Raw genomic sequence first — 26278 nt, 5'->3', positions numbered from 1 at the left:
GATCCACATAATGTTTCCATCAAATTTCCAGTGGAATCCAGATTTTCTGGCGCCATCGAGGCTGAATGTATCTCAGACATGAAAGCCTTGAAAAAAACTACTTCCTGAAATATTATTTGCAGGAAAGAATAGTAATTTAGCATAATTAGTAGAACATGTCTGCCACAAGCACTGTGTTCTTTGAAAAGAATGATCTATGCGGGGCAACACTGACAACAACAACTTGAAAGATTAGTTGAGAGCTTAGAGGAATGTGGTTTTGTCAAACACAGCGGAACAGTTTGAAAATGGACAGGTACAGCTTGAACAATGCATACATGCTATTGGAATGTGTCTGTAGAAATTACTGAAAGGTGTATGATTGGCTCTGTAGATTTTCATAAGAAATTAAAATAATAGACCTCAAGACATTTCATTTTACTCTAAATAAGCTCTAGTTCATTGAAAGGAAGAGAGATCTACAGATGTATATCGAGTTTCTTTTACCTTCCGTCTTCTGCTCATCAAAGGCTGATTCTAATGGTGGGCCAAAGAGGGGGGCAAGGGCCACAGTGTCATCTGGAGGCTTTTTGCTAAATCATATCCATCAAAGCAAAACAAAGAGAAACATAGGGATTATTCATGCAAATTTTCAAGCTTTCATCTATTTCTCTAGACGATGGGCATGTGCATGCATGCATGTGTATGTGTGTGTGTACACTTGTGTCGCATGCCTACCAGCATGTATATACAAAGATCTCATAGGACTAGAAAATGGTATAAAGGATGTCAGATATACAAATGTGTTATGGGACAAGAGAGCTGGTAGAAGATCTCTGATACCCAGATGGTGGCGTAACATAAATAAGTTAGAAGGAAATAAACTCTAGTCTGAGAAGTATGATTATTTATATCTACATGAGGAAATATTAGAGATTTACTAAAATGTGCTTTTCTCCCCTAAGACCTCCAAATAAACAAACATTCCACTACCACCAACAAAAAAGCTCCCCCCCCAATTTTTATTGGTCGTCATTAATCTTTGGCTGTAATTAACAGAGCTGATGATTATAACTCACAGTGACCTTATAGGACAGGGTAGAACTGCCCCTGTAGGTTTCCACGACCATAATCTTTCTCCCGTGGTAGAGCGGCTGGTGGTTTTGAACTGTAGACCTCATGGTTAGCAGCCCAACACATAACCACTGAGTGAGTGACTGAAGGAGTTAAGATTAGGTGGGAGGTTAGGCGACCAGGCACACAGGATATCAGTGCTTGTGTTTGAATAAGAAAAGTGCCCTTCCAGATTATAATTCCATTTCTACCCACCCAAAAGACTAGACATATTTCCTAATGCCATAAAGTAGCACATTTCAGAAACAAAGCCAAATTATAAAAATATCAAGGTGGATATGGGGGTGGGCAGGTAACTTCTCATTCTTTCTTCCATCTTTTACTCTGGGTAGATTATTAGCAAATGGCTTCACAATGGTTTCATTTCTTCGCTAGACCTGATTCTCCTGACTGAGCCTAATAAGTACTCTTTCCAGTTCTGTGTGATAGGTGAAAAGATGGAGAGCAGAGGAGGGCAGAGGGATTGGAGAAATGGGGCGGGGGGGGGGAGATGTAAAAGAAATCAGCATTTCAGTAGTATTCATAGCTATTTTTTATTTTTAAGCGCATTTGTACAATACTCACCTAACTGAAGAATATACAGTAAATCCTACATTCCCAAACTTATTTGGCCTACCACCTCCTTTTCTGTGGGGAAAAAAAAATCCCCCAAACGACTTAGCACACCCTTGGCAATGAAACATCTTTTCACTATCACCCACAGTCCAGGATAAAGTGTAGGCATCTGCTTTGGCAGCCCCGCTAGATTATTCAAGCACCTCAGGGGGCAGAACTGCCCACTTTGGGAAATATTGATGTAAATCCTCTGTATCGCCAAAATCCAAGCAGCACTGAAGGAGACTCATGTGGTGTGATGGGTGGGTACGCTAGAACTCTAATCCTCTCCACGGGGCAAGGTTCCTCTAGTGCGGGTCAGCATTCCAGAAAGCAAAAGACCCTTTCAAGTGGACTAACCCTTCTGATGGACGGTTACTTCATATGACCTCAGATTACTTCATTTGTAGGCCAGCACTTATGAGATATGATACATATCTGGACTATGCTATGAAAAAGAGACAGACCCTCAGTGAGATGGATTGGCACAGTGGCTTCAACAATGGACTCAACTATAGCACAAAGAGGCAACGTTTCATTGTGCTGTATATGGGTTTGTTATGCCTTAGAAATCTACGAGGAGGCCTTTAACTAAGAGGCAGCTAGGGGATTAGCCTAGAGGAGATTTGTGTAAATGTTAGCAGGGTATGATATCTTACATGAAATATAACTAATATCTTCCATGCTCACCTTACAAGTTCTGGAGTTGGTGTGGAACGCCTGGGTCTTGCCACTTCTTCACCTGATACACAGGACAGAGGGACTTTTTAGGCCTAATTTTGTTTGTTAGTTTTACCATTTCTCTCTGACATCTTTTAGGAGCTATGCTTGGAAACACTGAGATTTAAACTCTCATCAATAACCAGTTCAATATTAAATCTTTGCTCTTGCCTGGCAAGGGAACAGTCACAAATTAGGCATTTTCTCAGGTTTTTGTGACACTTCATTCAAAAAGGAAATTCCACAATAAGCCATTAAATTGATCTGTATATTGGAAGGCCTTGTGGAAGAGCACGCCATTCCTCGATCATTTGCGTGGTGATCAGTTTTCTATTCAGTTAGCATGACCATACTAAGCTAGTCCATATGTACGCAGACATGAACCCCGCATTCTATGTCTGTTCTTTCCTTGAAATGCCAAGAAAATGTCATACCTCTAATTCTATACCATGAATTAAGGATTTCCTGGAGTGTGTTGTATGCAGCAGAGGAAAATTGTGATCTGTGACTATGAGAACCTATGTATCACTTTGGTTGATTATATTTTCATATAAAATAAGACAAATACGACCATTGCTCTTTCCAGCTTCCTCCTTCCCCCAACCCCACCAACAAACACATCGTTGGTTAAATTCATTTCTAAATTTAAATGATATGTCAAGAGTTGACAAATATAGAAACACATTAAATTTTTTTCCCAAAGGAACATTCAATTTAAGAATTGAATATTAACCATTCTGAACCTATAGAGTTCCTCTATCATTACAAGATGGCTTTACTGTAAAAAAAAGAAACAAAAGGTAAGCTTTAAATGTTAAGCCTAAGAGTATCTAATTCAAATATATACATCCTTTAAGACCCAAGGAACTATTCCTTCTTTTTAAAATAATACTCTATTTCTTGTAGCTAAAACATACTTACTGGATAAGTTCCTTTTAATTGCACCCTAGAATTAGAAATAGACACTATAAGGTTTAAGACCACATAGATGTTATATACAATATGTATATTTGTTATTGCATTAAACTGAACTAAGAAATGCAGGTAGGGAAAATTTTTTAATCACATTCAAGTTGGAAATTGTAGACATATCCACATAAATCAATTTTTTGTTGGACTTAAAGGCTATTGAGAGGGAGGGAAGATAAATAGATTTCTTGTGAATCAGGAAAAAAAACCCTTACCTGGGTAGAAATGAATCGTTTATTAAAAAGAAAAAGAAATCAAAACCTTGAACTCTAGCAGCCAAGAAGTATATCCAAGACTATTATAATCCATAACACAGTTTGATATCTTCTGATACTTTTAGAAAGGCTACTATGTGCTTCTAGTCAAGGGGGATTCATACGTTGTTAGTCTGAACAGCCATCAGTTTACTAAGGTAATCTTCAAAGATTTAAATGGCAATTACTGAAGAAAAAGGAATATTGTGTAGGCATTGTCATTAGATGATGTTTTATCCAGAAAATGAGAATTTCATTCAACCTCACTATGTTTTTCCCACCAGCCTGTAATCCACCTATTAGGCGTCATTTCTTTATCTCAAGGTTTTACAATGCAAATAACTGTATCAGGAATAATCTGATAACTCCATCTCTAGTTTTCTTCGCTCCATAAAAATATCCAAACTCACTGCCATGAAGTCAATTCAGAGTCTAACAATCCTCTAACACAGAATAGAACATCTCTCTGTGGGGTTCCAGAGCAGTACATCTTTAGAGGAACAGAAAGTTTTTCTTCTGTGGAGTGGATTTGAACTACTTAACTTGTGGTTAGCAAACCAACACATAACCCACTAGGCCACCAGGGCTCCTTTATAGCACCATAACACCTTAAAATAAGAAGCACTAACTAGATTGAACATTTTCATGTGAAATCAGAAACAATGAAATGTGCAAGGGGCACCAGCAGAACAGTAGGTTTCCAGGAGGTCAGCATCCTAAGTGGAGCATGGCTTGGCATGGCAAGTCTTAGAAGAAAGACAGGGGCTGGACAGGGATGTGTGTGTGTGTGTGTGTGTGTGTGTGTTTGTAACTATCAGAAGGTATCCCCATGAATGACTTGTGTGTGCCCATCAAAGATTCTCCCTACTTTATCCCTCTGATGAAAGCACAATTCATTGACCACAAATATGATGAGGGGGCTTTAAAAAGTTCATGAACAATGCCATTATCTTAAAAACAACAACAACAGGTGTCTAATATGTAAATTTTATCTCACAAATTCAAAATTCTTATCTGTAAAAAATATATTAATAAGATTTATCAAATAACAAACTGTAACAGATATTTATAACACGTATGTCAGACAAGTCCAAGCTATATATAATCCTTACAAAGCAGAAAGATAAAGACAGCCTACACAAACATATGGGCAAATAAATCAAGCAAATTTTTTCATAAAGATGAAATAGAGTGGTTACGAAATGTGAAAAGATGAAAATGATAAAACTTGCAAATTAAAACTTCAGATAGCATGTTTTGCTTAAAAAAAACAAAGCAAGGGTTAAGAAAGGCAACAATATTAGAGAAGATCATGGCAAAAGTTCAGGTCACTAAAGTTAAGTAGGTAAGTAAGGTGGGTTGCTAATGTGTATCAAAACATAAAATACTGTGATCCAGCAATTTAAGAAGTCACTCTAAGACAAAACTGAGTGGGGAGTGGGGATATTTGTCTGAAAGAATATATAGAGTATTCATCATGGCATTAATTGTATTGAATTACTAAATTTTGGAGAAGAATCTCCTAAATGTCTTTTACGGAGGGTCTGGCTACCTAAATTGTCTTATACTACAAAGGCAAGCGTGTAGTCATTATAAACTGATGAAGTATATTCGAGTCTATATACTCGAATGTCTATAAAGACTTGACAAGAAAGGAACCATTATCTTTCATTTGACTTTTCCATGAAACTTTTGAAGACCGCTCCTCTGCTTAATTTTCTCAAGTTATAACACTGCAACTCAGGATCGGACTTCAACAGCAGACCCATAAGTAGCTTCTTTCCTAAAGACTTACTAGAATGTTCTGTCCCATTTTGAGCTCATTAGGAGAGCACGAAAGCGTTAATTGGAACAAGGATGCATCAGATGCTTTTCTTTAAGTGGGCAATGATTTATCATCATCAAGGGGATGGATTCATCTTCGAAGCTATATTTCATAGTGCAATCTGATTCTTCCTAATATGCACGTAATATAAAGAATTACTACAGTATTAGTAGAAAGAAACCTTTTACAGCACTATGTTCATTTGTATCTGTTATGGTTGTTAGTGAGTTTGGATACAAGTTTTCTTTGGGAAAATAAGGCTATGGACAAAAATAATAACAGACAGAAACTGTTTAAGGGACCTAAAATGTTATTTGCAGTTACAGAGTCTCAGATAGTGAGTTATCTATTTGATAAGGCTTGAAGGAAAGATACAGGGTCCCCAGTCCCCAGTAGTCACTCATGAGGTTAATAAGTTGGCATTGAGGAAGCAGTTCCCCTCCACCCCAGTACTGAGTGCAGGAACCCCAGAGGCGTAATGCCGACTACTTGGCTCTCTCTCTGTCCTCCTTTTATGAAAAGTGTAAAATACCCATGAAGCTGAGAGAGGCACAAAGCAGCTTTGTCTTCACCTATTCCCAGGTGGACCAAATTCTTCAACAGATATTTACTGTGGAGGCTCTGAAGAAGCCCTCGTAACATTTTTATAAAATATCTCCGGGAAGGGACAGGCCCCAGCTAAGTGTCGGCTGGCAAGGCAGAAAGGTGCAAGGAAACCCTACTGTTTAACAATTAGGAGGAACAAAAAGATGATTGATTGATAAGGCCCGGCTATTCCAAGGCGCAGCAAGTCAGCAGCAACAGAAAAGGACAGCCCGCTGCCAGCTGGAGGTGATGACCCAGCCTGTCACGGGTGGGGCAAGGTGCATGTGACGGCCAGCAAGCAAGTCACATTCAGGCACAACCGCACTCGGTGAAAACAACAACGATCCTTCTCCTCCTCATTGTGAGGCATTGTCCTCTTTTTAACATTGTTCATATATGCACATTCCGAACCAATCCCTTTCCCTTGGAATAAGCGAATTCACTAAGAATAACTGACCACCTAATCACAGGATTCGCATCAGTCACAGCTGAAAGCCATCCCTGAAAAGGTTGAAATGTTCCATTTAAACATCGCACACTCTATAACTTTAAGAGAGAATCATTTAGGGCAGGATACATGACGCAAACAGAAGCCCACTAATTGAATCGGCCCAGGTCAAAGGGCATTTCAGAGAAGGCTGTTGAGTCCTGCTCCCTCTGCGAGGGCTGACCGGACAGAGGAGCCCATTTCCAACACGGCCAAGCCTTTCCCGTGCTACTTTACATTTCTAAAATTCGTCAGAGAAACGACTGTGATTTTACTTTGAACAGCCCACACGAACACTTGGACAGTCTTTCCAAGTTGGTTGTCTGTGACACAGGTTAGGAGTGTGTCACAGCCTGAAGCATTCCCTCAACAACACGTCTCTTTCCACCTAACTGAAATTAGGATCGCATAACAGCGTATATATACGGATCGGCATACAATATAGCCCAGAGGTATGTTTTGAATTGAGGTTTAAATACAATCTGGTTGAAACATTGTTTCCTTAGTTTCTTCTTTTTCCTTCTCATCTTTTCTCTTTGCTACCAACAGCTACAGTGTTTTCTAGTCCATTTCCAACCTTGCGTGTATACACGCACATTTACATGCACACAGAGCACACACATGCATGTCCTTTTATTGTTTCCAATTACAATTTTTTAAAATTATAAATTCCAATGGAGGATTAATTTTGCTGTGGAAAGTGCTAGGTTAACCCCACACAATTCCCTGGACACTTTGAGGACCAGCGGTTTTTAACCAGTCAACTTAATTCATTGGCTGCATTCACCTTGAGCGACGATAAATTAAATGGGAAATCAACCTGACCACTTTTCTCTATAGATTTTTAAGGTAAAAATGTAGAGTTCTTACCGGACTGCGCCTCTGTGATCAGCAAAAAGGAGAGAGAAGAGACACCTAGTCAGAGAACGATGGATCAGTCAACAGGCTGGGCAGCAGGAGGCTTCCCAAACAGCCAACCAAATACACGCGCCAAGCAGGCCAGAGGAGCATAAGCAGTTTTTGTGTTTGGAGCCTATGGAAACCACAGGTACTTTGGAAAAACTTAAAAGAGATCATATTTATTACATAATAACACGTTGTCAATGGGGAGGCAATTATTTTTAGTTATGCACACACATGAACAAAGCAGAGATGTGCAAGGAAAGTTTACCTGTGTCTTGTAAGAGGCTTTTCTCCAGATCAGTCTGTGTGAGGAGCCACTGACTGAGAACAGGAAGGACAGGCACACCGTTTCCTTGAACAATGGATTAGCGACCAAAACCACAGCGTGTTTGCTGCATAATCAGGGCAGAAAGGAAGTCTCACGAGAATCAGACAGCAGGACTGAAGGAAGCCCCGTCTTTGCTTCCTGCCAGTTCGCTGTTCTGTGGTGGCTTGAGTGTTGGAAGATGCCACTGGCACTTCAAATACCGGCAGGTCACCTGTGGTGGACATGGCTCAGCCGCACTTCCAGACTAAGACAGGCTAGGAAGGAAGCTGTGGTGATCCACCCAAAAGTTAGTCAGTGAGGGCCTTATGATTGGAAAAGAATACTTGCCAACGTACTGCTGGAACAGAAGCTCTGAGCTGGAAAGCACCGTGTAACAGCCACAGTCGGCTCATGCCTATCAATGAGCATGAAGATGGTGCAGAACTAGGACATTTCATTCTGTTCTCTCTCTCTCTCTCTCTCTCTCTCTCTCTCTCTCTCTCTCTCTCTCTCTCTCTCTCTCTATCTATCTATCTATCATTGCTATGAACTCCCTGCCACCAACTCTATTCTGACTCACAACAACCCTACAGGACAGGGTAGAACTGCCCCCATGGGTTTCTGAGACTAACTCTTTATGGGAGTAGAAAGCCTCATCTTTTTCCCACAGAGTAGCAGGTGGTTTCAAACTGCTGACCTTGTGGTGAGCAGCCCAGCACATAGCCCACCAAGGCACCGAAGCAGCCTAAAGTCATCATGAGTTGTGGCTAACGCCCTGGCATCAAACAACTTTGTCATCTGGGGTTTCTCTTTAAGGTGCCATGGAATGTGTGGTGTGCAAGCACTTTCCGAAGGTATTCGCTCCAGGGATTTTGGGTGGCAATACTGTAGTGAGCATGATGCGATGCTGCTACCAAACACAGATGAAAGTAATGAAAACTGTCCAGCACCAGGAGGACATTGGTGGACCAGATGATGTCCGGCAAAACAAAGTCAGTGGTCATACTTCTTTTGTCTTTCATTCCTCAAACCTTCACTGTAGCTGGATTATGAATTTACTGTAGCAATCTCCATGGTTTCTCCTTTAGGATCCTTCTGCAGCACAAGAGTGGCTGGCCAAGAGTCTCGCTTTCAGGTGTGGGCTAGTCCATGAACTCGTCAGAGGTGACTTGGGATCCAGTACTGACCACATCCGGAAGCATCAAACATAAACATAGCCAGGAGGTTGATGGAGTGACCAAGCTGGTCCCACTCTCCAAAATATAGACAGCAAACAAGTCTTTTTATGATAGAAAAAAAAAGTGAGCCTCTAAGACACACAAAGAGTTAAATGGGCTGAACCCGAATTGAGATCTCTGACGTGAATTGAGGTCTCTGCTCTCCCATTCTTAGATTCCAGCTAGGGTTCAAGCATGGCGCTGTGGCAGAGAGCGATGATACTGCTGGCCAGAAATGATTACTTGTCCGACCAGTTTTGTAAGAGGTTGGGACTCTACACATATGTATTCCAGTCCACTTTGCTCCTAATGTTTGCCTTGTCTCATATCCCACGTCCATATCAACCTCAATGTTCTTAAAAAAATGAGTATGCATTCATGAAATTTAAATTTAAAATGGTGAGTATGTATTTCTGGGTTTAAAATCTTTTACTAACTAATCAATATTATGTTTTGAAAGAAAAAGCACTTTTACATGAAATGTAGGAATTTATAATTTTAGATTCAATTATATGGCAAATGACTTCCCTATGAAATACAGAAAAGAGGGGATTAAAAATGACACCCCAAGATAAAATCAGGAGAAGTACTGTAGAACAGAATGCAGGATGCAATCCATCATAGAGGGCAGAACCCCAAATTCAAGAGCATTCACTAATTTTAGGTCGATAGAGAAAAGCACAAATTAAATTAAATTAAACCACCAGATCACGGTATATCTTGATTTTCAACAATTGTGAAACTTGGATTAGGTTAGCCAATAGTTGATATTTACACTTTTTCAGTAAAAAACATACAGGAGCTCCTGTGGTGTAGTGCCATATGTGTTGGGCTGCTAACTGCAAGGCCAGCACTTCGAAACCACCAGCTGCACCAAGGCAGAAAGCTGGGGGTTGAGAGCCAGTCTCAGAAACCTGCGGGGAAATTCTACCCTGTCCGATAAGGTTGCTGTGTGTCAGGATCAACTCGATAGCAGTGAGTTTGGCTCGAATAAAAAGCATCCTTGTCGAATTCTGGCAAGTGTGTTTGCAAATGCCCTCCTCCTTACAGCATTTTAGGGGAGCAGCTGCTCAAATTCGTGCAGTCACCGGCGAACTACTCAGAATCCAAAATCTACCGAAATTACAAGCTGTGGAAAGTACAGATCTGTAGCCCTCAAGACCGCTAATTAAAAGCTATTGTAAATCCTTAAGCGCAAAAGAACTCCAATCTTTTGACTTGATTTAATTGCAGGTATTTTTAATCTATCTATCTATATCTGTCCATCTATCTGGTTAAAATGTAGATGCTGACGCTATATATCTGTGTGGAAATACAAATTCCCCGTAGAAGCTTGAATGGGACTGAATCCATTTGAAGTCCTGGGGACCAGGAACTAACTCTTTGATGTTAGGCAAATTAGCCCTCACTTTGAAACCGCTGAGCCAGCCACTACTCAGAATGAATTCTTCATCACAAGCACCTTCGCTTGGGGCACGGGCAGCTTCTAAATCACTGAGAAGAACTATTTGCCCCAGTTCTGATTTAGAGGTTTAGAGACACAAGTAGGCACAGATCTTCATAATCTGGGGGCCGCCCAAAGCTATGCAGAGTGTGTCGTGGCCAGTTCGTATCCGATGGCAGCATCTGCATCGAGCACAGCACACCTCTAGTCAAATGTAGAGGCTGTTCTTGATCATTTCTAATTCTGATTATGGTCATTAAAAAAATTCCGTTGTTCCCAATTAAACATGATCTGCTCAAGGCCTGATTTCTCTTGGTCTTCTGGTACATTCTGGAAAAGGTTTTGCCTCTCCTTTTACTGGGGTGCTCTACCTGGAGAGAGCTCCCACTTTTCTTTAGCGGCTGGTGGTGTAGTGGTTACGAGGTGGCCGCAAGCTGCAAGGCCTACATTTTGAAATCACCAACTGCTCTGTGGGAGAAGAGGAGGCTTTCTGTTCCAGTAAAAGTTACCCTCTCAGAAATCCACAAGGGCAGTTCTACCCTGTCCTATGGGGCCACGATGAGACAATGAGTTGCTAAAGGCCCCTTTCAAAGTTAGTACAAACCCTGTGGCACTGTTGGGTAAGCATTGCATTCCTAACAACAAGGTGAGTGGTTCAAATCCAACTGTTGCTCCTTGGGAGAAAGATGAGGCTTATCTACTCCCAGACATATTCACAGGCTAGAAAAGTTGATATTTGGCCCCTTGAGTCCGATTTGACTCAATGACTGTGGTGGGTTTTCAAAGTTAGTAAACATCCGAATTTATGATTTGTTCACTAGAATGAAGACCTTTGGTGAGAAGAAGTACATCTGAAATTTATGCAGTTTTAGTATAATGAGGCCTCTTTAGGAGAAAATACTGCAGCCAAAGGCCTCACAGGCACCATGTTATCCTTCCACTCTATTATTGTTCTGTTTTGCTTAAAAGGTTAACTTTAATTTAGTTATAGTCAAACAATAAAGTGTTTGAGAATACATTTAAAAGGAAGCAATCAAACAATATCTCTTGCTTGCCAAATTCACTAAGTAACTAGGCTTGCCTCGATGTACACTGTCAGCATGTGTTAAATCCCGTCTGAGGGGGGAATGTAAAATGCCAAGTAAGGTTCACAGTACTACACAAACATTATTTTTATATAATCTGGTCATAAGATATTCAGTGATTCAGGCATAAAAAATTCAGGAAAGAATTAGAATGCATGATTATTATGCTTATTATTTGCTCTTAGGTACTTTAGCGGAAGGACAAGCTATTTGGCAAGTGAACTCAAATGAATTAAGGCGACTCATCATCCACGTGAGTTAGGAAGGACAACTTACGTTCTAATCAGAGAAAATGCAGATCGGTTTCTTTATGCTATCTGATTCAATTCACTAGATACTCAAAGTCCACTGCTACTGATTTGATTCTGGCTCATCGTGACTCTGTAGGGTTTCTGAGGCTGGAAATCTTTATCGGAACAGAGTCTGCTCTTTCTCCCTTCGAGCACGTGGTTGGTTTGAATTGCCCCCCTTTTGGGTTATCAGTTCAACACGTACCCAACAGCACCACCAGAAGCATCTACCTGTCCCCCAATTGTAGGTGTTGGCCTCTATTTAAAGTTGTCCCTAAAGACATTACAAGTCAGATTAGAGTGAACATCTGCCTATCCAATCAGACATGGTCAAGATGGCATTCCGATACTCCACTGAGAAGAGAAAGAACCTATTATTGATAAGGCATCATTAAGGGGCAGCAAGGGGGAGGAATCAGCAACACAGTTCCAATGAGAATGCAGCAAACAAGTGTGGAAAAGACGCATCCCTGAAGACACAGGAGTAAGAATGAAAAGGTGGACCTGTGAATTGCCTCGATGACAATGGATTTTGTCTGGTTTGGTTACTTGTGGTCAGAATTACTCTAAGTAGGACAGGAGGAATCACATGAGGAACAGAGGATTCTAAAACATCGGAGCAAAATATCAGGCCATACAGTCCTGCCATTGTTTGCGGAGGCAAACAATTGATAATTTAGAAAAACATTGAAGGACAAAAGGAACAAATGGGGTTTGCAAAATTTAAGCCGTAGGTTACTGAAGTATGCCAGTCACGGTGCATCTCCACAAGGCCTACAGCGCATGGCCAACACTCAGTTATGCAGAAGTGGGCAGCTTAGTTGTTTTTAGTAACAAATAAGCTCTTATTTTACTTTTAGACCCAAAGAAACCAGGGTCCCACATTTTGATTAATTGCAACATTTTGAGTTTACTTTTTGTCCTATCCCCCTTCCTTCCGATCACATGGACGTTCTTATGCCCACTGTCTGACTTGTGGTCCACATAGAACTTGGTCTGGGCCCTTGACTGTGGGATGTGTAGTTACAGCACTGATTGAGGCATTCACTGAAGGTGAATGAAACAGAACAAGTCACTTCTTAGTGCTAGTTAACAAGGAGATACACTATTTTCATGTTCCCCAGTGGTGAGGTTGTCTGGGGGCAGCCATGCATCCCATCTTGGGAACATGTTTCCTGTAAAACAGGCTACCAAGGAGGAGTTTGGAGTAGAACTGTCTCAATACTTCAGGACCAAGGGTATGAGGGGCAATGCTGGGAGAGTGGAGGGTGAGTGGGTTGGAAAGGGGGAACTGATTACAAGGATCCACATGTGACCTCCTCCCTGGGAGAGGGATGGCAGAGAAGGGGGAGAAGGGAGACTCCGGATAGGGCAAAATATGACAAAATAACAATCTATAAATTATCAAGGGCTCATGAGGGAGGGGGGAGCGGGGAGGGAGGGGAAAAAAAAAGAGGACCTGATGCAAAGGGCTTAAGTGGAGAGCAAATATTTTGAGAATGATTGGGGCAGGGAATGTATGGATGTGCTTTATACAATTGATGTATGTATATGTGTGGATTGTGATAAGAGTTGTGAGTCCCTAACAAAATGTAAAAAAAGAAAAGAGGAGAAAAAAAAGAAAATGATTAGGGCAAAGAATGTACAGATGTGCTTTATACAATTGATGTATGTATATGTATGGACTGTGATAAGAGTTGTATGAGCCCCTAATAAATTGTTTAAAAAAATAAAATAAAACAACATCGGTTCATCTTACAAAGTTTGTGCTGGCACTGAAAGTCACCCCGTTACTTTGAAGTAGCATAACTGGGGATTTATGTGTCCCCGAGAGCCACCTTTTCAGACTGGCAGTTCCAGCACGGGAGGGAATATTTCAAAACCAGCAGAGGTGATGGTAGTATCTTGCTGGCTTAGTGCCAAGAAAGATGGGCAGAAAAATGAACAATAAAATCTCTCTCTCCTAGGCCAGCTGCGCAAGCATTCGGAGGGTTATCATGATGTACATTTAAGCACACATGAACTTGAACTGTCTTTTTTTGGGGGGCTAGCATAGGGTAGGCATGTGTAGCTTGACTAATTCAAGTGGAAGCTTCAATTAAGTGAAATTCAGTACCTACAATGTGTGAGCCTATGCCTTTGGTTGAGACAGAGGTGTATCTTTACAAAGTGCCTGTGACCCTTAATAACAGGGATGCAAAAATCACTTAGCAACCGACTTCCTTTTTTCCCCATGTGGCATAATTAAAACTTTCTCTGGTCCCCAGAGGTTTGTTTTTAAAATTCAGACTCTTGTCTAGACGTTCAACACATTCAGTCATTAGATATGCAGATGGTGAAAATAAGCAAAATAAATAAATAATATTTGATCAGAAAGTAGAAAGGGTTGATTTCTTACCGGACTTTTCCTCTAAAAGCGTAAGCATGGAGAAGAAAAAGAAAGAAAAAAAGAGAGAGAGAGCGAGCTGAAGTATATTGAGAAGAAAAACTGCTCAAGACTTAACTCCCTGTGGCAGGAGGTCTCTAAGGCACAGTTACCGTGATGCTTCCTATGGGGGTCTAAGAAGCTCATTGCTAGGTTGCCGGCTTCGCTCAATCTCTAACAGGCAGAGATGTGGTCCCCATTGGAACACACTTGAGCCTTTCCTTTGAATGGTTTAATTTTGACAATAGAGACACATGTCTTGTAATAGTGAAAGGAGTTGGCAAATACCGTGATCCCCTTTCAGTCAGCATGGCCGCGAAACAAAGCAGGAGATTTTTCAGAAGCTTGTCTTTCATCTCTTGTCGGGTCACCTTGACGAGAACCATCAGTTCTTTCTCAGCTACTCTTGCATCCTCCCCAATTCTTTTCCCGGTGCGTGGTCTCTAGCCCCCAAGAACGCTCTTTGATTTTCTCAGCACCTGTCTTACGGAGGACCTTATCTTGGGCTGACTCTGAGTCCCCTGCATGAGCGTCTTACCCCATGATCCTTCTAAATCTAGCCTTACATGATCCCCAGAATTATATTCCAAAGTCAGTGCTGTAATATATTATCCTGTCATTCAAAGACCTCCCCATTATTCAGATCCCATTCTATGGCATTTAATTCTTCCACGCTGGCTGGCTTACCATCAAGCCCTCATCGTTCAGGTTTTCTGTGGAACCTCACTTCACTGAACATTCTCATTGACATTCCCCTAACACTCTGTCCTCACAAACGTCCCTGCCTTCGGCTCAAGCCACCTTTTCAGCCTTTGATGAGCAAGCTTCTCAGTCAAAATTGCACTCATTCTTCAAGGCCGATAGCATTTCTTCTATAAGGCCACCAAGTTTCCTGGTAAGAATAGATTGTTACTTTCCCTGGTTTTACCGTAGATGTTCTTTTTGTTTCAAATAATAAACAAATGTTGAGAACCCTTTATTAGCCTGACATTTATTTGCCTTAAGGGGAAAACAAAAAGGCATAGTGACCACCGTATTTTGTTCTGTGTTGATTCCATATTTGTCTCCTCTGGATGATTAGCGCACAGTGATGGTTGTGAATGGACTCCCTTCCAGCCACAAGGGTTGCACTATAGCACTCAATAGGCCCCAAGACAAGTATATGAATTCCTTTTTTTGAATTCAATAAAAAACATTATACAAATGCTTAAAGCAAATGTATTTTGAAATACGGAAAGATAAATTGCTCTCTGGAATAACACGTAATTGTATATGGCCCAAGTGACAGGGTCCCAGTTCAGCAGTTCCTTCGCCATGTCCTGCAAATATTTTCCTTGATCCTACTTAACTGCTGATCTCTCTGCCCATTAGTGACCTCGGGTCCTAGAACATGCTATCAGGGCTCTTAGGAGTGGCGTAGCACTGCTCAAACATTAGTGTAGAGATATGCCTCCAGATTTCCAGATACAAATTTCTCTTATAGTAAAAAGGAATAGTTTGGAATAACAAAGGTCCATAAGCATCATAGCAAATGAAAATTACTAAGTAATGAATGGACAAAAGGTCTTTTTGAGTTGAATCACAACTTTAAAAAGGTTGTCAAGATGGGAGGAAAAGAATAGACTTTCATATTGTCAAATTGGCTCAACCTTTATTTTGGACATGCCTTTGGCAAGCTACACTGTGCTTCATGCCATCATTTGCAAAACCTGGTAGGGTTGTAAGAACTAAAAGATGAGGGTCATCTTGATGGCTCACATTACTATTTCACCCGAGGTGGGTAATGTCTTATTTAGGAAACGGAGGCTGCCATGCGTTCCAAGATCACATGGTACCTAAGGAACATAGCCGTGACTCGAGGCCAGGTTCTGTAGTTCAGAATGCCTGCTCTGGGGCGTCTGAGTCCCGAAAGAGAGTGAACCCACTTTAAGCATCTGATCCATACTGGGATCTAAAAACAACGGCATCATAAACACTCATCAGAGGCTTTGGAAATTGTCTTGAATCTTTTCATTGGAGAGAGTTAAATAGATCATATCTGTCTATCACACAGAAGCTCTCGGAGAGTGAAATTGTGTGTCTAAATATAGTTAGTCCTTGGAATTAAATTCTGATTATGAAGTACATTTTAAAGTCTTCCTGTATAATTAAATACATTTTAATTAATTAAAACCAGAAGGAAAAAAGATGAGCTTGAACATAACAAGGGTTACTCTTCCCACCTTCCCTCCCTCTTCTCATATAGGCATGTGATCTATTAAGCCATCTTTGTTCAATATGCTGTTTTGCTTTAATTGTTAGCAGCCTACCAACTCTGGCCTATTGGCTTAGATTTTTTAGAATGTTCAATAGGCCATAGTTGGTAGGCCAGGTCTTAGGCTGAAACTGCCTTTTCTACAGGAAGGCCTGAAATCAGCAATATTTGATACGGAATTCTGTGTAAGGCCCAGAATCAAGCAAACAGAGGTAAGCAGAGAAAACAGACACTTCTAGTTTCAGTGACCCCGTGATGGAGAGTCATTGCTCTCAGCAGGGAACTGAGCTGCCATAGACATTCTGGCATCAGGCTTAGCACAGTGGCGGTCAAATAACCAGAATTCCAGGTCTTAACCTATAAGCCTTTTGAGAGTCTACAATTGCTTAACTATAAAAATAGAATTCCTGTATTCTGAATCTAATGAGAAATATAATCACTATCCCTTATTTGGGACAATTTAGAAACTCACATGAAGCAAAATGATTTCCTCTTCATTGATTAAACCATTAACAGATATTTCATAAGTACTTTGCAAATGGCAGACACTATTGCCTGCATTGGGATAGATTACTGGGGAAAAGTGTAAGAACAGCAGGCCAAAGGCTCCATGAGGCTTACTTTTGGAGAGGGGAAGGCAGACAGTACATAGAAAGCGGAAGAAACAAAGTATACCGTATTGTAGAGGGGATCAGTGGAATTACAAAGCAAAGCCAGGGGCTTGGGAATGTGAATGCGGAGTGGGAGGCATAGGTCTGGGGTTAGAGCACCTTCCAGACCAAGTCTAAGACATAGCTTTTACCTCTTTTCAATGCAGCCCCAATTTTATATGAGGGGGCTTCGAAGTATCCAGGGAAAACTCCATGAACTTTTAAACCGTTTCCCCATGATCTTTTTGAACCCCGCTGGTATGCCAGGGTGTTTTAGGCGACGTGGTGATTTCTGTTTGTTGAGAACAGGCATAGAGTCAACATTTGAAATAATACCAAAGAGTGTCTGGCTGAGACATCAACTCTCTTTCCTTATTGGAAGAGTCCATTTTGACTCCTTATGTACCATGTTTTTAAAAAGGCCTGGGGTGAGGAAGCTTTTAGGAAATAGACAGGGAATTTCAATTAGACCGAACAGAATGGGGTCGGTGCATCTTGCCTTCCCCTTCTGTGTGTCCAGATCAGGATGAAGAGTTCAGGCTGGCACGCAGAGGCATATAGCTCCTCTGTAGCGTTCTTTATGGGAAGTCAGTTATCCTGTCAACAGATGTATGAGACAGAAAGGAATCTCACTTGATTTTGCTTAGCAATGAAATTTACTCCAACTCTCTGAAGAATTATCTTCTGACATGATCATTATATGGGTAATTCAGACACCAGGTTTTCTAAACTAATTAAAACATATATCCACAACCATATATTTTTTTCTGGCACTAAAAAACTCTTTAAGAGTTTCTATAAATGTATTAATAATAGTACAAAAATAAGAAAAATAATTAAAATCTCTTTACTCCTTGGGCCCAAAGACAACTCAGTGAGTGAACCCTGAGGTGTCAGGTGAGAAAGCAAGCATCTGACTGGGATATGCAGGATTGGGAGAGACAAATAATCAGTTATGTAGAGAGAACATGTTAATGTATCCTTAAAAGACCTTTCAACTGTAAGCATCAAGGAGTTATTGCTCTTGTTGTTCTTCCATAAAGTAATGGAGAAAGAAGCTCAAGTTGAAGGAGAAAGATCATAATGAATCAAGGACCACGCTTGCTGCCTTCATAAAGCAATATGAAGAACATAACCTATATCCTATCTTAGCTCAACTCCATAGTAAAGATGGACCATTGTGTTAGTCTGGGTAGACTGGAGAAACAAATTCATAGACACTCATAAGAAATAACTTTATATCAAAGAGCAATTATACATCAAGAAAGCATCCCAGCCCAGTCCAGATCAAGTCCATGAGTCCAATATTAGCCCTTAAGTCTGAGACTAGCCCATGAATTCCACTTGAGACTCATGCAGCACATGCAATGATACCGAATGCAGGAAGGTCACCAGCTAGTGGGTGGAATATCAGTGGCAGTGGAAGCATCTCAGGCCTTGTGCAGATCTCCACATGACTCCTCTAGCTCCAGGGCTCTGACTGCCATCAGCGTGGCTATTTATCTCTGTAGTGCCTCCAAATAAGGTCATCGAGCTGGGAACTGATTGAAAGGCCAAGCCCCATCCCATTCATTCTTAATAGTCTCAAGTTGACACCAGATTATCTAAACACCACAACCATCTATCTATCCATTCATTCATCCAACAAATATTGTCTGAGGGTCTACTGTGTGTCATGCCATATCATAGATTCTAAAAGAAATACCCTTTCCTTTTAGGTAATTTTGAACATGTTATCAGGAGAGAAGAGTGCCTGGAAAAAGACAGAGTGCTTGGTAACGGAGAGGGACAGTAAAGGGATGAAGACCCTTGAATGGGATGGTATGACATAGTGGCTACAGTAATGGGTGATGGTCCCTAACATGACAGAGTGGCTACAGCAATGGGTGATGGTTCCTTACATGACAGAGTGGCTACAGCAATGGGTGATAGTCCCTAACATGACAGAGTGGCTACAGCAATGGGTGATGGCCCCTAACATGACAGAGCGGCTACAGCAATGGGTGATGGCCCCTAACATGACAGAGTGGCTACAGCAATGGGTGATGGCCCCTAAGAATAGCAAGGCTCAGCTTTTGTCTCAACTCAGCCTGCATCTTTGACTAGAGGGGGGTTCTTAGGGTGTAGAAGTGAAAGCTACCTTGCTCTAGGTCCAACTCAGATCTTGTTTCCTCTATGAAACTTTTCCGGGAAAGTAGAGCCCCAACTGAGCCTCCTGTCAGCCAGTTCCTGCACTGAAGTCCGAGGTGCACACTTCACGGCAGTATGCAGCCGTTGTGTTTGCAACATGCAGCGTGTCACGGGGAAGAGAATCCCAGCACCCAGGAGGCTGCAGCTCTCCTCCCCCATGCGTGCGTGACTCCTCGTTTTTACTGAACTCACGGGGTGCTGAACCTTCTGCCAAAATGAGGACAGAAAGAGGGTGTTGTAACCAAGCAGCAGCACTCATGTATTTTGCTCTCTGGCAGGCTAATTTGGTGGTGGGAAGGTGGGCGGGCCACCTGGAATAAGCAAAACAGCACCAGAACATCTCCAGTTCAAAGCCCTACTATTTAAAAAAAAACCAAAACGAAGTAGCTGCTTTATAAAGGGTTGTGAGTCTCTAGTAGCAAGATTAGATTAACATTTCCTTCGTAACTCAATATGAAGTTCTTTATTTCCTGAATCACTACATTTTCCAAGGGGAGGGGAGGAGGCATTTGCAGGCATGTCAGGAGAGGTTGACTTCTCCTCTGGGATCATTTCTTCCAGCTTTCATTCTCCTTGATTTGCTGGAGATCTCCTGGCTATTTTTATTTTCCTTATTCCTTATACGAGACTCCCAATTTAAGGGAAAGGAACCCAGGTCTGGAAAGGGAAAGAATACTGATTTTGCTTCTCTTAGGTAATTGGCAGCAAGCTAGGCATTTGACAACATTATCTCATGTCATCTTTATAACAATCTGAAGATTTCAAATTTGTGGGACCCACTCAAAGGGCTCACAAAGACTAAGATAACAGCTAAAAAACCTATAATTTTCCTGCTGAGCCAAGGTGCTGCAAGGAAATGTGCCGTCGCCCCCACCCCCGCCCCCTTGCTCCAATCCGTCCTCTACAACCGAGAACTTCTCCGAGAGAATATTAGGTCAGAGGACAGAGCAGCAAGCTGAGAAGGAGCTTCGGGATGACTCAGGCTTAGCTCTTCACTCTGGAGATGAGAAATGATTTCCTCCTTCTGACTGAGCAGAAAGGAGGCCAAATGCTGGAATTAGAGCCCTGCTTATCTTAAGGGTCACTGGCCTTTTGATCTGCTTCACTTGGTTTCTTCTGGTTCTTCTGCCAGAACGAGGTGATCACCACCTTCCTGCCTGCCTAATAGTATCGCAGCTAATGGCATCTTTGATTGTGACTGGGCAATTAGAAAATGCATAGCATTATTATAATGTACCATAGACATAATACATTTTTGCTGATTGATTAGAAAAGCAGATGCATGAGTCACAGAAACTAAGTGTCATTCATGACCAAGCCCAACAAAGGCAGCTAAAGGTATGAAATGTTAACATAAAATGAGACTATTTCTAGACCAGAAATCATGCTTGAAGTAGCAGCGACTGACCCTGACTGACCCAGCAACATGCCACTGCTGTGTGAAGGACCATGGGAAGGGGCTGGCGGCGGACTGAAAAACACGCCACGGAGGCAGGCTTCTGATCTGGGATCACCTACCCTTTGAGAAATCACAAATAGCTTTCAAAAGGTTTGTAAGTTCTCAAAAATTCTTTGGAAAATGTTAAAAATAAACTGATGGACTTTTTCTTCCAACCTGGAAAGAAAGATAGCAACTTTCATCAGAAGGAGTATAATTTCAGGACAGTGAGTTCTGAACATACCAAGTTTAGTCATATTATATTCTCAACTGGACTGCAACACCCTGCTTGCATTAATTAACCCCATGGCTGCCTCAATTTTCCTACCTGTAAAATGGAAATAGTCAATGTATCTCATAGGAATGTTGTGAGGACAAAAGAGCTAACATTTGGAACACACCGGAAGCACAATGCCCAAGACTCTTTGCCGCTTGCACTCCCACTGCCGTCACCACTGCCGTTCTTGCCACTGGCAGCCCCATCATCGCCACCTCCACCAGCACGCTCATCAACAGCAGCAAGGCCTCGGAGTGTAAGACATGGCAAAATAATACTAATTTATAAATTATCAAGGGTTCGTGAGGGAGAGAGGGGTGGGGAGGAAAGGGAAAAAATGAGGAGCTGATACCAAGGGCTCAAATAGAAAGCAAATGTTTTGAGAATGAAGAGGGCAACAAATGTACAAATATGCTTGACACAATGGATGGATGTATGGATTGTGATGAGTTGTATGAGCCCCCAATAAAATGATTTTTTTTAAAGAAAGAAAGAAGCCCCTGCATTTGTCTCCTCACTTCCATTAGAGTTAGCTTACCATGGGTTTGAAAGTACGTAAGGAACAAAGCCCACGTCTACAGAAGTATCAAGACGATGCTCCTTCTAGGTTCTGGAACACATGGAGGGGTGTTCATATCTGAAACCGTCCAAAGAGTGAGGAGCCAGGACCCTGAAATGGAGGTCAGAGGAGAAGCCCCTGCAGAGGACCACGCCTTCCACCTGGCGATTTGAAACGAACATCATGTGAAACTTGGACCCCATGGGGAATTTCCCAAGGGGGAATTCAAATTCCGGGTGCTGCTTGCAACACCGAGTACAGTTTTCTGATAAAACTGTAGCTAGAAGTGTGAGCAAAATGGCTAGGCAGGCCAAGTCTGTCCAATATTTATGATGTAATTACCATGCCCATTCCACGGAAGGTGCTGAAAACATATTTGATGATATGATTTGAAGGGGCAGGACGTCAAGCCAATATTCCGTGAAACAAGATGAAGATCTCACAATACTGTACACAAATAGGCTACTACGCATTTAGGCCAATCAATGCTACCCTTCAATCTTCTCTTCTGAAGATAAGGGGGTGGCTGCCATTACCCAAACAGCTTAGGGATGTCTCTGGAATTGCCTTCTAAGCAGTGCACAGGCTTCATAAGAACATTCTTTGCAATGACATGGTTTCCCCCAGCTTATTTGCTTAAGGTAGCTAGTTGTGGTATTGGATGTAAATGCCTTCTGGTCATTTGGAACTCCGGACTTACCAGAATTAATCATATTCTTTAAAATGTGCCTCAGATTCCACAGAGTTAACAACGATGATCTAAATCTCTGCATGTGGGATCTACCACGAGGGCTTTATGTGTAATAACCCGTTCAGCCCTCATAAGAGCCCAATGAGTAGGTATGGGAACTAATCCCATTTAGCAATGAAAAGAAACTACTGTACAGGTTTTGCAACTTGCCCCAAGGGCCCTTGATTAAAAAGAAGTAGACCCCAGTTGTCTAAGTAACTGTGAGATCACCGGGGTACGTGTGTACTGCCTTTGCCCTCAAGTTACCTGAGAAGGGAATTACATTTCATCGTATGTCTAAACTCCGAGTTTGCTTTTATTTTGGTAAGTATTGCCCAGTCTTGCACTATTTTGCTTAGTCCCTTTTGAAAGCAAGTTTTCTCTTTACGAGACAAGCCAGTTCTTGAATGGTGCAAGGCGGGCTGGCTTCCACCCTGAATGCTGGGAGAGAAGGATAAGTGGAGTAAACAGTGAACTATTCACCTTCCACCTCTGTTTCTATTCTTTCTCCTTAGGGAGGAATGGTCTATCAACTGTACGAGCAGAGAGAGACACTTTAATCGCCACCCACGAAATGGCTGGTTGTTAGTCTCATTTCAGACTTGAAGAAATAGAGACCCAACTGGGTAGGTTTAAGCAGACCACGTAGGAACTGCTAGCAAGAGGTTGAGTCCAGGTCTCTCAGGCTCCCATGCCTTTTTACCATACCCGGGGTATGTTCGAGGATCAGCACAAAGTTTCTATTTGTATGTAAAAAAAAAAATCATTGGAAACTTTCCAGTAGGGAGAGAAACTGACCTAAAAACAATTATGGAATAAGTAGGCCAGATTTTGTTTAGAATTAAAATCTGAAAATAGACTTCAGACTCAGGTGGCAGGGCTTGGTACTACATCAGACCTGATTGGAAAACATTCACAAAGGTCAGCAGACAGATCTGAAATTATTCATAGGCTACTTTTTGTTAGTTTAGGTTTTTCCCATCGTTTGTTTTCATGTCCATCTATTTAAGATAGGCAGGACAAACAATCCAAAGGCCAAAACAATGGGACTGATGGTTCTGGGGGGACAGGGGAGAGAAGGAGGTGGGGGAAGGGAGAGGAGGAACCAACAAACCCTGGCACAAGGGAACAACAATGGATCTAAAATCAATGACTGGGAAGGCATAGAAATCCTGGTGGGGTTCAAAAAAGTGCAATGTAGCCAAGAGCCAAATGAAAGTTGAACATGACAGTGGGAAAGGAGGAATGTAAAAGGAAACAGAGGAAGGAATCAGGAGGCAAAAGACATTTATAGAAATATAAACAGCCCACCAAGCCTTGAGCATGATATTTCCACTCAGAGCAGCTAATCCACAAAGAAGACCATATGGCCGGCCCCACTATGAGACACGACATCCCTCACTGACCCATAACCCTACATGGGACAACACTGGAGACACAGATTTGATCCCACCACAATGAGGCAAAATACTAAGGGCGTGCAACAGAACAGCAAGGGGAACAGAGCAAAGAAGTCCCCAGGAATACCAAAAATAGACTTTGGGGCCAGGGTTTGGCACCTCATCAGACTTGACTGGAAAACATTCCTAAAGGCCAACAAACAGTCCTTGAACTAACTACAAGCTTTTCTCTTTTGTTGTTGCATTGTGGGGGTTTTGGGGTTGTTTTATTACCATTGGCTTTTTGTTGTTGTTGTTGTTTTCTTTTGTTGCTTGTTTTCTCAGTCTTGTTTTGTGCATGTTATTATCTCTGCAGGTCTGTCTAAATAAGATAGGCTTGATGAATAATCTGGAGGAGAAAACAACGGGACCAACAGCTCTGGGGAAATATGGGTGAGGGGGAGGTAGGGAGAAAGGAAGTGGTGTTAACAAACCCAGGGACAAGGGAACAAGTGATCCAAATCGGTTGTGAGGTGGGTGTAGGAGGCGGCATGATCAAGGGTAATGTAACCGAGAGGCTAAGCATGATCGTGGCACCAGAGTAAAGTAAAAGGAGATAGAGGAAAGAGCTAGGAGGCAAAGGACATTTATAGAGGTCTAAATAAAAGCATATATATATATATATATATATATATATATATATATATATATGGATAGGGAAATAGATCTATGTGCATATATTTATAGGTTTAGTATTAAGGTAGCAGATGGATATTGGGTCTCCACTCAAGTACTCCCTCAATGCAAGAATACTTTGTTATATCAAACTGGCATTCCATGATGCTCACCTTCCCAACACAACCACTGAAGACAAAGTGGGTGCATAAGCAAATGTGGTGAAGAAAGCTGATGGTGCCTGGCTATCAAAAGAGACAGTGTCTGGGGTCTTAAAGACTTGAAGATAAACAAGCGGCCATCTAGCTCAGAAGCAACAAAGCCCACATGGAAGAAGCACACCAGCTTGTGTGATCACAAGGTGCCGAAGGGATCAGTTATTAGGCATCAAAGAACAAAAATTCATATCATCGTGTGCTCACCTCCTGGTACGATCACTGCAGACAAAGTGGGTGCATAAGCAAATGTGGTGAAGAAAGCTGATGGTGCCCGGCTTTCAAAAGATATAGCATCTGGGGTCTTAAAGCCTTGAAGGTAAACAAGCGGCCATCTAGCTCAGAAGCAAAATGGAAGAAGCACACCAGCCCGGGCAATCACGAAGTCTCAAAGGGATGAGGTATCAGGCATCAAAGAACAAAAAAATCATATCATTGTGAATTAGGAGGCGGTGTGGAGTGGAGACCCAAAGCCCCTCTGTAGGCAACTGGACATCCCCTTACTGAAGGGTCGCAGGGAGGAGATGAGCGAGTCAGGGTTCAATGTAGCAAAGATGAAACATACAACTTTCCTCTAGTTCCTACATGCTTCTCTTCCCCTGTGTCATGATCCCAATTCTACCTTACAAATCTAGACCAGAGGATGTACACATAGGAACTGGAAACACATAGGAACTGGAAACATGGGGGATCCAGAACAGATGATCCCTTCAGGACCAGTGCTGAGAGTGGCGATACTGGGAGGTAGAGGGAGGATGGGGGAGGAAGGGGGAACCAATTACAGGGATCTACATGTGACCTCCTCCCTGAGGGACAGACAACAGAAAAGTGGGTGAATGGAAATGTTGGACAGTGTATGATATGAAAATATAATAATTTATAAATCATCAAGGTTTAAGGATGGAGTGGGGAGCGGGGAGGGAGGGAGAAAATGAGGCGCTGATGCCAAGGGCTTACATGGAGAGCAAATGTTTTGAGAATGGTGAGGGTACCAAATGTACAAATGTGCTTTATACAATTGATGTATGTATGGATTGTGGTAAGAGTTGTATGAGCCCCCAATAAAATGATTTAAAAAACGTGATATACTATAATATAAAAAATAAGGGCATTATAATAAAATGTTTAGATCATGCTTTGAATTGAAAGAAATAAATCACAAAAAGAAGTATAAACATAGGTATGTATATATGTAAATATATGAATACATAATGATAGGGATATAGGTTATGTACATATATTTATAGGTTAATTATTATGGTAGCAGATAGACATTGGTCCTCTACTCAAGTAGTCCCTCAATGAAAGAACACTTTGTTCTAATAACCCAACATTCTGTGATGCTCACTTTCCTGACATGACTACTCAAGACAAAATGGGTGCATAAGCTAATGTGAGTAAAACTGATGGTCCCTGGCTATTAGAAGACATAGCATCTGGGGTCTTAAAGTCTTGAAGTTAAACAAGTGGCCATCTAGCAGGGAAGCAACAAAGCCCACATGGAAGAAGCACACCAAACTTGTGTGGTCACAGGTATTGATGGGATCATGTATCAGGAATCAGAAGACCCAAAACAAACAACTATTTTGATGTGAATGAAGGGGGTTGGAATGGAGACCCAAAGCCCATCTGTACACAACTGGACTTTCCCTTACAGAAGGATCACAAGGAAGAGATGAGTGAGGCAGGGCGC

At 41.7% G+C, this 26278-nt stretch overlaps 1 protein-coding gene across 5 annotated transcripts in view; it reads right to left on the bottom strand.

Moving 5' to 3' along the window:
* SGIP1 (SH3GL interacting endocytic adaptor 1) overlaps window positions 1-26278 on the bottom strand; it is a 276053-nt gene that overhangs the window by 95718 nt on the left and 154057 nt on the right. For all 5 annotated transcript variants that reach the window (XM_075557225.1, XM_075557219.1, XM_075557230.1 and 2 more), the window contains 3 exons: window positions 3349-3373; window positions 2398-2449; window positions 487-572 (listed from right to left, as the gene is read on the bottom strand). In XM_075557225.1, coding sequence (XP_075413340.1) covers window positions 487-572; window positions 2398-2449; window positions 3349-3373 — 163 coding nt within the window. The remainder of the gene's footprint in view (window positions 1-486; window positions 573-2397; window positions 2450-3348; window positions 3374-26278) is intronic.

Source organism: Tenrec ecaudatus, chromosome 1 (genome assembly GCF_050624435.1).
Source record: "Tenrec ecaudatus isolate mTenEca1 chromosome 1, mTenEca1.hap1, whole genome shotgun sequence".
In the NCBI taxonomy this organism is placed as follows: domain Eukaryota; kingdom Metazoa; phylum Chordata; class Mammalia; order Afrosoricida; family Tenrecidae; genus Tenrec; species Tenrec ecaudatus.
This window is presented reverse-complemented; position numbering and strand designations above follow the sequence as displayed.